The 13,492-nt window shown below is 41.3% G+C and overlaps 1 protein-coding gene across 1 annotated transcript; it reads right to left on the reverse strand.

The window, feature by feature from the left end:
- Positions 1-8,615: 8,615 nt before the first annotated feature.
- On the reverse strand, positions 8,616-11,561 carry LOC308402352 (potassium voltage-gated channel subfamily A member 2). The gene is made up of 2 exons (XM_080891119.1): positions 11,252-11,561; positions 8,616-10,288 (listed from the first exon to the last, which is right to left on the reverse strand). Exon 2 carries the CDS (start codon positions 10,149-10,151, stop codon positions 8,655-8,657), a length of 1,497 nt encoding a protein of 498 aa, XP_080747245.1. The 5' UTR covers positions 10,152-10,288; positions 11,252-11,561; the 3' UTR covers positions 8,616-8,654.
- Positions 11,562-13,492: the final 1,931 nt, after the last annotated feature.

The raw sequence follows: 13,492 nt of genomic DNA on the forward strand, positions 1-13,492 counted from the left end.
CGGTTTTTTAATTTGTTGCGATTTGCACTTCCCAGCCACCGTAGAGAGGCGTTGAAAGACTGCTCCAACGGAACTTATTGTTTTCGGAGGAAAACACGAACACGGTGTACAGTCGAGTCTTAATAGCTTACTTACAACTGGGCTCGTCAGGCTCTCTTCTCGGCTGCAGTGGTTATTATTATATTTACATGCTTCCAGCTCCCGTTTTTCCTCGATGACAACTCGTACCTTTCCACTCCCCTTTTTCTCCCTCCTCGCGCTCACAGACAGATAACGTGTATGGCAGTCCATTCTCCCTGCAACATGGACTACACTGCCCATGATGCTACATTCTTTAGAGCTATGCTTGTAGCATTCTGCCTGTTAGCTTAGCACAACAACAACAACAACAACAACAACGAAAAGGCGCTCTCTCACCCAGGAAACACACAGTCGCAGAGAGAGAGAGCGTCGCCCTGTAACCATGGCAACCGTAACAACAGAACGTAGCTGTCAAACAAACCCAAACAGTCCTGACCCACGACAAAATGAAACAGGAAAGTACCGCAGTGTAATCCATTTATTTCAACAAAGTAACTGTATTCTAAATACCACCCTTTTTAAACGGTAACTGTAACGGAATACAGTTACTCATATTTTATATTTTAAATACGTAACAGCGGTACATGTATTCCGTTACTCCCCAACACTGCAATCTAACATTAAGATATAAACAGCTCAGAGCTCCTAAACATCAACTTCCTTTAGCTGTCACTGCCTCAAATGATAGACTGCAAAACCAACTTGTACAAAGATTAAACATACAGTAGTCTACTGTGTTTAACTGTTCTGGTGTATCTCAAGTTTGTGGGTTGTTGTGCATGCCCCCAGCACAATACACAACAAACTGAAATTTATCAAGGCCATTAATCACTGGTTTCTATGTGACCTACACCCCCGTTCTTCATTATGTAAAATCTTCTTTTTTTAATTGAACACAGGTTTGTTGAGTTTGTTTAAATCAGTTGACTTCAGAGTATCTGGCCATCAGTAGGATGTTTTTAACCCAGCCCATCTGTTATCCCAGATAAGTGGAGTGTGCGGTCTAGTGTATGAATGTATTGATTCTCCATTGACTATGAAGGAGAACGGTTAGACGGTCCTACTCCATCTAAACTCCCAGGGCTACATTATGTATCTCATTAGACTCAATTACTGATTAGACAATCAAGAGTGTTTATGCAGAGAACAGCCTAGTATTTTTTTTTCAAGCAGCTGTTTAAGCAAGCTCAAGTCTAATCTTGAGCTACTTAGATTTTACACTTTTTATTTCTCTATTTACCTTTTTTGTTATCTCTAGTTTCCAGATGTCAGATGTAGGGACGTGAAAGATTGCACATAAAACAAAACAATGTTTTATATTTTATTTTAATATAGAGTGTATATAAAAGCTTAATCAGGGCCTTCCAGCCTTTATCTCTCTTAAAATTTACAGAAAAGCATTTCCCACTGCTACTTCAGTTGTTCAAGGGCAAAACTAAATTTGAAAAGTTTGAAATATTTGGTATATGTGAGAAAACAATAAATTTTGATTTTTTTACTGGCTTTGATCATCTCATGATCCTTCAGAGGGAGGCTGACCCTTCAGAGGGAGCTGTGAACCACTAGTCCACTTTCCTTAACCCTGACACACTGTTTGTGCCCAATTTGACACATTTTGAGAATTGACAACAGTATAAATTACCTAAAATGTTACTTTTCAGTCAGAAATTTGATTACTTTTCCTAAAGTGACCCAAAATGTACAAAACGAAAAACATATTGAACCTGTTACAGATCAAATAGACCTTATATCTATTCAGATGGACTTTAGACCCACCATTGTGAGTCAAATGAAGGAAAATGGTAGTTTTAGGGAAATCCTGAAACTGTCAAAATATAAAAGGCATGTCTGTGTGTATTCCTATGGGGCAGTGGTGATAGAGTTAATATGGGACCTTCATATTGTCACAAGAGCTGTCTGTCTTTCCACCACATTTGCTCAGGTTCCTGCAGAAACAAGCACTTGCTGGTCTTTGGAACAGTGAAACAGTGAAGTACAGGAATGATCATATATGGGGCACAGAAGGAAGTCAGATTCAGAAGGTGTCTTGACAGAGACACGAGATCTGCACCTTGACCAAAGACCTATGATCTATGATAGACACGTGATATCGTTTGATATTACAAGTTTTTCCTTAAAAGCAAGTATCCTCCCTGCTCACTGGAACATTTTTTAAGACTTAATCATCCATTTATAAATGTCAGGCTATTTATGCATTTTGAGTTTAAAAATATAGCATAGAATTTAATGCATTCTTGCATTAAATTCTTCTTTGTATAGATTATACATGGAGTTAACTTTGTACAATGTATACAGTTAGGTCCATATGTTTTTGAACAAAGACACCATTTTTGCACACCACCACAGTGAGTTTTATATAAAGAAGGAATAAAATATTAAAATGAAATAAAAAAAAATTAAAAAAATGTGCTTGTAAGAATGGCTTCGGGCTTTAATTCAAGGAGTTTTACAAAAACATTGCTTTAACTGTTTAGGAATTAGATTAAACAGAGCTGCCATTCTCAGAGGCTTGAAATTTTCTAATATGATATAATCATATTTTACATCACTCACAGAGGTATTCATCTGCTAAATTAATATTTAACTTTTAAATCTTTGGAATTCAATCTCAATGCTTCTTCCACAAGGTGTTTTTAACAAATTGATTACAATTACAGACTTTGTGTAGTTTCAGCAATGCCACCCTAGAGGGCAGTAATCATTTCTTCCATCGCTAAATCGTTCTACAACTAAAACTGAATGCAAAAAACCCTTCATTAAAAAAAAAAAAAAAGCTAAAATATAATAAAATGAAATAAAATAAGCATGTGTCTTGTACACTGCTCTAAACAGCTAAATTTAACAATTTCAAAACTCATGACACTATTTCCAGGACTGGATTTAATTAGAATAAAGCTTAACACCTTGTAATAACAGGGTGTGGTCTGATGCTGGGCAGCCCTGTTGGATTAGCTCCAAGTCCCACAGCACTCGTCTCCTAATTACAAGCTGGTAAGCACAGTGCAAGCCTGTATGACTACTCATCCATGCTCCTGTGGGTATGCTACCATCCCTGACAAACAACACACAGTCTCACTCGTTGCTCCCTCACAACAGTTCTGTGGCAGTGGCAGCAACCTGCAGCAGGGCTTTGTTCCTGCTGCCTGTGTCCTTGCTCAGGCTGCTCTGTCCCATCTGCCTGTCACTGTTTGCCCCGGTTTCAGCAAAGAGGCTGCAGAGAGCTGCACTGCATCGCTGGATCAAAGCAAGACTAATGACTAAAGCAGAGCTGTAGCTACAGCACCAAGGCCCCAAGTGCTCCTGTTCACAATGCATTGCTGTAGTTAAAGCACAAGTGGACTAAAGATAGAAGAGCACAAGGCAGCAGCTTGCAAAACCACTCAGGTGTAGATGTGTCTGGTGAGAAGATAACACAAGATATCATAAGAACTAAAGAATAAAAGAGTACTTCATAGATATATAGGAAATTTCAACGGCACATTTTATGGATCTAAACGAAAAAAACCTCAAATAAATAAATAAAAAAACCTTTATTTAACTGCATACAAAACAAGCTGCTTTTATTAGTACATTTTTTTCCTAGTATGGATTTTTACATTTGGATGTCAAGACCAGAGATCCACAGAAAGTTCACTGAATGATTGAAGGATTTCTTTAAAATTCTTTCTTTCTCTTCACCTTTCTGTGTCTCTGCTCACATTCTCCTCCTTCTCCTATCTCTTCCACCAACAAAAAGCTATTAATAGAACACCCTGCTCTCTCTTTTAAACTGCAGGGAGCATATTCCGTGCACTTAAAGGGAGGCAGAAACTGAAGATACCAGGAGGCATCTGAAAATGTCCTCTACACTGCCCGTGGCTACAAAGATGCCGGCTGTCCTAAGAATAACAACAAAGAAGCTTTTGATCGATTTACGGCATTTTGTATCAGCACAGATGCTCTTCAGCTAAAATTAGCACCTCAAATCATTTTCAGACTAAATACCTTGTTAACATTGTGACGTGTGGGGAAAAAAAGGGTGGATAAACAGTTAAAAAACACCTCTGCTTGTACTGTGTTCATGCCAAAGTCAATAAAACACATGATTTTATGACCAAAAAGGGGCAGAAATGACACACAATAAACACACACAACACAATTTCAAATGAGTTATTATTGGCTTCATTATTGATATTACTTTTTCATGGTTATGATCATTTGGAAGGATTATATGCCTTTTTTAAAATTCTGCATGTTTTTCTTGTCCATAGATTGTCCTTTTTGTTGTAAAGTGCAGATAATACTATGTTTTAAATTCAGACTTCACATACAGTATATAGTACATGGTTTTTACTCCATCATCCATTGGTTACTATTTACATTATTCTGTCATAGTTCATTTCATAGAAAGAAAATCCATTATCCACTGTATCAACATTGATGGATGTTTTCAGGCCTCTATGAAATGGGGAGGACAAGGGAAGAGGGGGGGGGGGGGGGGGGGTGAAGTGAACAACTGTACAAATTTCAGTGGATGCCACACTATCAGGCTCTGGGGTCAAAAGAAAAAAAAAGTCTTAAACACACACATGCATTAAGATTGCATATTGACTGTATTGTTTCCTGTATGTATGAGCCTTGTCACACAGAGCTGACATCGCGGTTCAAACAAACCCCAAAGATCAGAGAGCTCATATTCACATTCAGCTAACATGTGAGTGTTTGACATACAGCAGCAGAATATTGCAAAAGTGTTTCATTTTTGCTTTGAGGTTTCTTTCAAATGCTTTGTCAGCTCTTGGGATCGACATGGAATTTATGCCCGATAAAACAGAAAAAATGTACTGAACCTTCTTTCCCCCCCAAACTACCAGCTAATAACAAATCTCTGCATAGATTTCTCAGTGTATTCACTGTTGGGCACCCTTCTCATGGAGTGGATTTGCTGGTGGGTCCCTCAGCAGGTGAGAGATGAAACTCTTAGAGGCTGTGGTGCTCCCCATAAAACAACACAACTTCATGTATAATTGACTTTGTTTAGACTGAAAATTTAAAAAAACAAACAAACATTGTGCAGATTAAATCTGTAGGTTTACAGATAAGCATGATTCTACTTGTCTTTGTGCTTTAAGCAGAAATAATTGCTGATATACAACTACAACATTGTGAACTCCAGTAAATGAGTTGCTACAGTGAAGTTGGCTGAGGTACAATAGCATGCCTACTGTCAAACAAATAGTTAAATGCTAACGTGTAACATTTATGTTAAATTTCTGTCCAACAAAATGGTAAAAACAAAGAAATGACAATAGGATTTGACGCATTGGCATGCATAGACATATTTTTTGGTCAGACTGTGAGTGTTTTCTCTTTTCCCCACATACAAAGATATGCAAATGGCTGTTGCATAAATGCAGCTATACAACCAGGCTAATACACTGACATTCAGCAGTTCTCCTTCTCTCTCCCTCTCAGACTCACAGAGACACACTCACACACACACATGCACACAACTCAAACACCCAAACCAATACTCAACTATTGATCAATAAGCTCTTGGTTAAATTGTGGAGCTCCAAAGAGGTTAATTCTTTCTTTCTTTGCGTTTTTTTAAGAGATAGCGTGTATGCTTTTCACACCACCACCTCTACCATATGATCTTGAGAATGTTGCTAATCAGCTGGTTTTTGTTTTCGGTCCTACTTTGAGTTATGACCTTTTCAGGATCTCAGTCCACCTTCAAGCTACTCTTAAAAAAGCAACACATGCAGTTTACTTACTAAAATTCCCTAAAAATGTTTTGAAGATACAGAAAAACAGATTTGGACAAAGAGAGGATGTCAGAAGCCTCGGGTCAGGCAGTTGGACGAGCACATATTGGCAGCGATGTTGTTAAATCACTTTGCTCCTGCAGTTTGAAACTGCAGTGAGCAGAATGAAACCCTTAGAACAGGGCTGCCCAATCCCAGTCCTCGAGAGCTACCATCCTGCAGCTTTTAGATGCATCCCTACTCCAACACAACTGAATCAAATGAATGGCTTGTTATCAGGCCTTTGCCAAACACGATGGCATGCTGAAGAGGTAATCAAACCATTTGATTCAGCTGTGTTGGAGTAGGGATGCATCTAAAAGCTGCAGGACGGTAGCTCTCGAGGACTGGGATTGGGCACCCCTGCCTTAGAATAAAGATGTACATCCTGACATGACAGAATTCATCAAGACAGTTCTTGCTACAGACCTCCTCCTAATCCATCACCTTTCTAATTACAGAAGACATCCGTGAAAAGATGTAGAAAGGCAAGAGACTCGGATATGAAGTCCGAGGACCCTTGGGTTAGACAGTATCTGCTACACTACTGCTAATTATCACTTCCCATATTGATGTTACTGCCTTTGACTGTTACCTTGGCAGTGTTGAGCAAACAGTGGAAAATCTTACCTGAAAACAAGGATCAGAACCTAATTCACATTTGATGGTAACTTTTAAAGACAGATTGTGCTTCTGGCATCAGAGTGTTTTCAGTGGACAGCCAGACTCTATTTAGATTCTGGCCAATTTAATGTCAATAAAGGCTTTCTGAGAAAAGATTCTGGTTAGGGATGACACAGTTCAGTACCACACTGCGTCTTTCAACAACTACTTCACAAAAGGCAGTTTTGTATAAAGTGAAGCAAACGTCTAGTGTCTAAATCCAGGACGTGTATCAGGTTTGCTGAGAACTCACCAGCAAAGAAAATGGCTAGTGGAAGTGTGTCTTTGGCACTCCAGACAGGCTCCGACACAGGTGAACAACAGTGTTCATAATTATCATTTAAAAAAAAAAAAACATGGCAATGATCTGCACATTGTGGAAAGACTCTTGCTTTCTCTTAAAAGTTTGATATTTTAGGTTTTTTTTTAATTCTCATAAAAGTATATGAGCATTATATATATGTGTGTGTTTTGTCTGTATACATTTACTGTTTTATACATAAGAAATAAATATGTCTATTGTAATAATTATACTCTTTTTGTCTTAGAGGCTTCTTCTTTGAGCTTAAACACATGCTAGGAATGTTTCTGAGGTCATGCAACACTAGGAGAGTAGCGTAAACCCAGATACAAGGCAGTTTGGGGGAAGCATTTTTCTATACACTAGTCCTTAAAAGTTAGTATTTTGATCGTGAGGACGTGATCATGTGACAAACCTGTGAGAAAAAACACCACTGCAAGTCTATCACATCTGCAATTGCGATAAATGTCCAAAACTAGGGTGTGAGTTAACGTTCAAAATCACAGCTCGTAGCTCAGTTTACAGCGACCTGGCAAAAGTTAATTGGTAATGACTTCTACGTGGAATGTTAATATTGACAAGGATACCATATTCTGTTACATGTAGGATTTGGCTTTATGATTATTTCTTAAGAAATCCTCTGACATAGAGTTTTAGGTTCTTGTAACAGCTACCTGCAGGCATCCTTTTAAAAGTGTGGATTTGTACAGAAGGCAGTGTGCAAACAAATATACAGTGGTGTGATGAAGCAAGTGGCAGTCGAGAAACAAGTGGAAATTTCTCAGTCAGATAAAAATGTCATGCAATTATCTACTGACTACGTTTACTAATAACAGCACCTACCTACTGGCTATCAGATAAGTCACAGTTAGTCTACCCATCTATATATGAATAAGTACTTTATGTGTGAAACTGTGGAAAACAAACAAAACAAGAAGAAACATTCAAGTTGTCCTCAAAGCTCTGCAGTAAGACCAGTTTGGGTGAATGGAGGGAGAAAGCTTGCATTGCAATACGTACAGTACATGTAAGACCAAAGCAGTGAAAATTCAAGGCCATTCTCAGTCATTCATCAGATACTGATGTCTACTGGGAACAAAGGTGTCAAACCATGAGCTTAGTGCTGATGGCTGTCATTCATCCTTGAAATTATGTGGTGTACTTAACCACCAACCTTGTCACAAGTCACCCACAGGCCGTGCCAGCGCTGGACTGGGCTTGCTTTATGCTCGCACGTCCTTTTTATCTCTAAATAGTGTAGCATAGGACAGTTTTGTTTCACTGGCTCCAGGAAGCAGCATATGTAGCGCACAAGTAGGGCTCTTCAGAAGCGCATGGCAGAGCAGTGTGCCTTGGGAAATGAGGGATCAAGGGACAGGGGACTTAAGCGGGACTTGTGTGACTTTTTTTTTTTTTTTCATTTTGAAAGCGATTCTTTTCTCACTGTGTTTTCTCCACTTTCTTTTTGTGCACTACTACTGTGAGCGGGAAATTTGTAGGTCTTATCATTTACTTTTCAAAACAGTCACACAGAAAAAAGCCAACTCCATGCAGAAATGCTAAATTTTCAATTTCCACTCATTAATGAGGAGTTTTAAGGACAAGCTGTGACGAGTGAAGACAGGATGGGCGTAGAAGAAGTGAATGGTATTTGCAATATTTTTCAGTCAATCATCAACAGCATGAATTCTATTGCCTTGATATTTTCAGCACACATAAGATGGGAGGATGTATGCCTGTCCCACCCAGATGCTCAGCTCCACATTTCCCACTGTGACAGGGAGGAAAATATAAGATGACTACACATCTGTAAGCATTTTGGTGATGTTTACATAGTTTGTGTTGGCCAGCGTGCAGTTGGCTGTCTTTAGGTTCTCCTCCTGAAAGTCCTCGTTGCTGTTGTTCACAGCCTCCTGGATCTCCATATAGTCCGATTTACTGATGGTGGAGCCACTCCGACTCTTTTTCAGCTCCTCCGCTGAATCAGCTTTGGTCACGTTGACCTGCAGATACTGCGCCTGTTCTTCACCTTCAGTCTCACGGTGATAGAAGTAGTTAAAATTTGACACAATGACAGGCACGGGCAAGGCAATGGTCAGCACACCTGCAATGGCACAGAGGGAGCCCACAATCTTGCCACCAATCGTGGTTGGGACCATATCACCGTAGCCGACTGTTGTCATTGAGACCACAGCCCACCAAAACGCATCTGGGATGCTTTCAAACTGTGACTCTGGCTCATCTGCTTCAGCAAAGTAGACAGCGCTTGAGAATAGGATGACTCCTATGAAGAGGAAAAAAATGAGGAGGCCAAGCTCTCTCATGCTGGCTTTCAGGGTCTGACCCAAAATCTGAAGCCCCTTAGAGTGACGAGAGAGCTTAAATATTCTGAAGACTCGCACCAAGCGGATGACCCTGAGAATGGCTAAAGACATGGCTTGCTGACCTGCTTGACCATCCTCTGGTCTGTCTGCTAGCTCTGTGCCAAGAGTGATGAAGTAAGGGATGATGGCAACAATATCAATAATGTTCATTATATTACCAAAAAATCCTGCTTTGCTGGGGCAGGCAAAGAAGCGCACTAGAAACTCAAAGGAGAACCATATAATGCAAAGAGTCTCTAGGATAAAGAAGGGGTCAGTGAAGTAAGTGGCTGTGTAGCTGATGATTGTGGTGTTGGTCTCAGGCGAAAAGACTTCTGCTTGAGACTTATGCATTTCCTCTTCATCATTACGGAAAATGGGCAGTGTCTCCAAGCAGAAGCTGACTATAGATATGAGGATGACCATGACAGAGATTATGGCAATAATCCTTGCAGGACCTGAGCTCTCTGGGTACTCAAACAGTAGCCATACTTGTCTCTGAAACTCGTTGTCAGGAAGAGGGCGCTCCTCCTCCTTGATAAAACCCTCGTCTTCTCTGAACATCTCAATTGCCTCCTCACCCAGCTCATAAAAGCGAATCTCCTCTGAGAAAATATCTACGGTGACATTGACTGGCCTTCTTAGTCGGCCTCCTGATTGGTAATAATACAATATGGCATCAAAGCTGGGTCGATTTCTGTCGAAAAAGTATTCGTTCCTTAGTGGGTCAAAGTACCGCATCCTTTTTTTGGGGTCCCCCAGCAGAGTCTCTGGAAATTGGGAGAGCGTTTTAAGTTGTGTCTCAAAGCGCAGCCCTGAGATGTTGATGACCACCCTCTCACAACACTCATGGTCAGCCTCTGGGTCGTAGTCCTGCGGGTGACCCGGGTGCGCCGCCGCCTCGTCAGAGGGGTCGGCTGTGGCAACAGTCATTCTGCGGGGGGAGGAGGCCTGCACTTTTCAGTGAGTCTGGGTCCTGCAGCCTGAAGAACTGCAGGCGGAGGCCAGGAGAGGGAGGGGGCTCAACACTGTAAAGACCTGACGGCCACAGGATGTCACCTAGGATCTGACTGCATATAGAACAGAGAAAGCAAAGACAGACAGCAAGGTCAGGTAAACCTGAGACATGATTCAGCACTCAATACTTTTTACGTTTAGTGCAGAGATGTAAGGAGTTTGCGTAAGCCTGAAGATCAAACAACTCAAAATAGAAGAAAATGAAGCCACCCTCTAAAAACTGTCATAAGATCCGATATGAAATTATGTAAAGTTAGACTGTCATGAGAAAACTGTCAGAGCTAAAATGAACAAGTGGAAACTTGAGGATGTCACTCCTGCTCTTGACTTTGGAAAATTAATATGTAAATAAGCAACCCGCCTTGCATATAAATTACTTCAATGCAGGTAAATGCAGGGGCTAAGGGGCAAATAACACTTACAGGAGCTCATAAATTAGGACACTAATCTGCTGCAATGAACAATATGTGTTGAAATGAATGGGAATACCTTTTCTAGTGAAGCCAAGCATGAATATGGCAATGCAGCAGACACCAAATTCATACAGACAGCTTCCTGTCTAGAATATCATCGAAAACCACTGCAGTCTAAACACCAATGTATGTGACATGCTTAAGATTCACTATTGTGCCAAACAAATGCAATACACAGCTGCAACATAGACATGACTTCAGTCTAGTTTTGATGGAGCATTTTAGTCTTGAAATGGTGCCTGTTACTGAAATATTCAAAAACATCTATAAATAATTTATCCATAGAAGGAAAAAGGTTCCAAGAGAAAAAACTGTATCTCTCCTCTGCATCATCTCCACTCACAAAGTAGGAGCACAGTTTTATAAAATAAAATAATAACGCTTATGACACACACAGCAAATACATAACTACAGGTTTACTGGTCACTATACATTCTTCTGCTGCAGCGCAAATCATTCCGCCAACTACAAAATGCTACGACTCGTGTTCACATTTAATGGAAATGGAAATGATAGGTAAAGCTGCTTTAATTTCATACATACGTGCAGACATCTTTTTTCCCATCTGGATGTGATTTGATGCTCCTGCTGGACGCTGGTATTAGGGAAGTGAATAACCAGCTGCGCTCACCGGGCGATCTGATTCCAGTGCAGGTATAAAATGAATTTCCAATTTGGGACAGTCGATGATATTCACCTCATGTTGTCTGCGGCATCCTTGCCGTGTACACCGGGTACAGTATGTGCGGGTGTGTCCTCGCTTTCCCCTCCCCGACTCCTTTCCTCCGGGTACGCTGTCGTGGGATGGCGATTGGCAAAAAAAAAAGAAAAAGAAAAAAGAAAGGAAGAAAAAAAAAGGGAGGAGGGAACCGATCAAGGAGGTGCTGGTGCTTCCCTTAATAACCAAAGGTGCTGGGATCAGCAGAAAAAATCTTCCACCACTGTTCTCCTCCAAGCATGTATGACTGTGTGACGAGCTGATGGCTGCAGACAGCCTCAAAGGTAAATAGTCCCCATAAGGTGCTCAGAAAGGCAACATCTGCAAAGGGGGGGACAAGGCGAGGCGCGGGGGAGGAAGGGAGCTTAAAAATATAATCTTATTACCACGATTTAATAATTTGAAGGCGTGTGAAAATAATTTGGTTGCTCAGAAGAGTTAATCTATGCATGCGTCAGACAGTCAATTTACATTTTTATTTATAATTTAGGCATAAATTAGCATCTCCACCAGATTCCAGACTGAGATGCAGACATGCTCAGGCAGTGCATCCCAGTATCTAATGCAGAGACAGTTCTGAGAATCTCCTAATAGCCTACATGGTGAGCAGAGCAGCCTCCTCAGACACTGACTTGAAACGACATGCGTGAAAGAACCGCCCTACGTAGTGGGCTAGAAGATTATGCAATTTCACTGAGCAGGAGACCCACGCACACACGTGAACACACATGTAAAGTGGCCTTTATGGCCCCTGCATGGTGTCAGCACGGTGGGAGGCGAGAGATTTTTACATGAAGAAAAAAAAACTTTCTGGGCAAAATATCTCTGTTGTCAGCTTCGGCCGCAGGACTGGTATATAAAGCTTAGTCAAACCTGCAGTCAGGCATTGCTATGCATACCAAGAGACGGGCTGGTGATGGAGAAAGGCAAGGGCGGAAAAACGCGCTCCCCATCTGCACTATAGCTTAGCGCTCACCTTATCTGCAGTATGGGCAATTTAAAGGGGTACGCAGCTCCACCACTATTCAGCTGATGGTTAAAAGATGCGATCTTCTCAAATTGCAATGGCAAAATTAAGAGTAAAAAAAAAAAATTTCATTTCTGCATATTTAGTTTATCTTCGAGAAGTTTTCAGGCATTTGATAAAAAGCTGATATATCAACCTGTGGCTACTGTTTTAGGAAATATGTGAGCATGTTCATGCATGACTGTTATTGCAGAAACAACATAAATGCTTGTGGGAGGAGCTTTTTTGATAATCTTTGTTCTCTTGTGCGTTATTAGTATAGTGGAAGTAATAACAGCTTTACTTCTTTTTTAATGCCTGTTCATGGCAGTTACACTCGCAGTCTTTCCTGGCAACACAATTCATGAATAATAGATAGAACAGAGGGACTAAAATAGAGCAAATCCTCCATCATTGCCCCTTGCTATATTCAGAATAAAGAACAAACTCTGTCCTTTCATCACTATTGATGATCACTACCCTCACGGCCCCCCTCCTGGACCCCCTGCAGTTTGCATATAGAGCCAACAGGTCTGTAGACGACGCCATCAACATGGCCCTACACTTGATCCTGCAGCATCTGGACTCCCCAGGAACCTACGCCAGGATCCTGTTTGTGGACTTCAGCTCTGCCTTCAACACCATCCTTCCAGACCATCTCTGAGACAAGCTTTCCCAGATGAATGTGCCTGATCCCATCTGCCGGTGGATCACTGACTTCCTGACGGACAGGAAGCAGCATGTGAGGCTGGGAAAGAATGTCTCGGACTCCCGGACCATCAGCACCGGCTCCCCTCAGGGCTGTGTTCTTTCTCCTCTGCTCTTCTCCCTGTACACCAACTGCTGCACCTCCACCCACCAGTCTGTCAAGCTAATCAAGTTTGCAGATGACACCACCGTTATTGGACTCATCTCGGACGGGGATGAGTCTGCCTACAGGAGGGAGGTTGAACGTCTGGTGTCCTGGTGCAGCCACAACAACCTGGTGCTGAATGCCCAGAAGACAGTGGAGATTATTGTGGACTTCAGGAAGCACACAGCCCCACTCCCCCCCATCATC

The sequence above is a fragment of the Rhamphochromis sp. 'chilingali' genome, assembly GCF_963969265.1.
Source record: "Rhamphochromis sp. 'chilingali' genome assembly, chromosome: 9".
In the NCBI taxonomy this organism is placed as follows: Eukaryota; Metazoa; Chordata; class Actinopteri; order Cichliformes; family Cichlidae; genus Rhamphochromis; species Rhamphochromis sp. 'chilingali'.

Excerpts from the sequence above, each read along its gene's own strand:
- LOC308402352 (XM_080891119.1), bottom strand. The coding sequence starts at position 10,151 with ATGACTGTTGCCACAGCCGACCCCTCTGACGAGGCGGCGGCGCACCCG.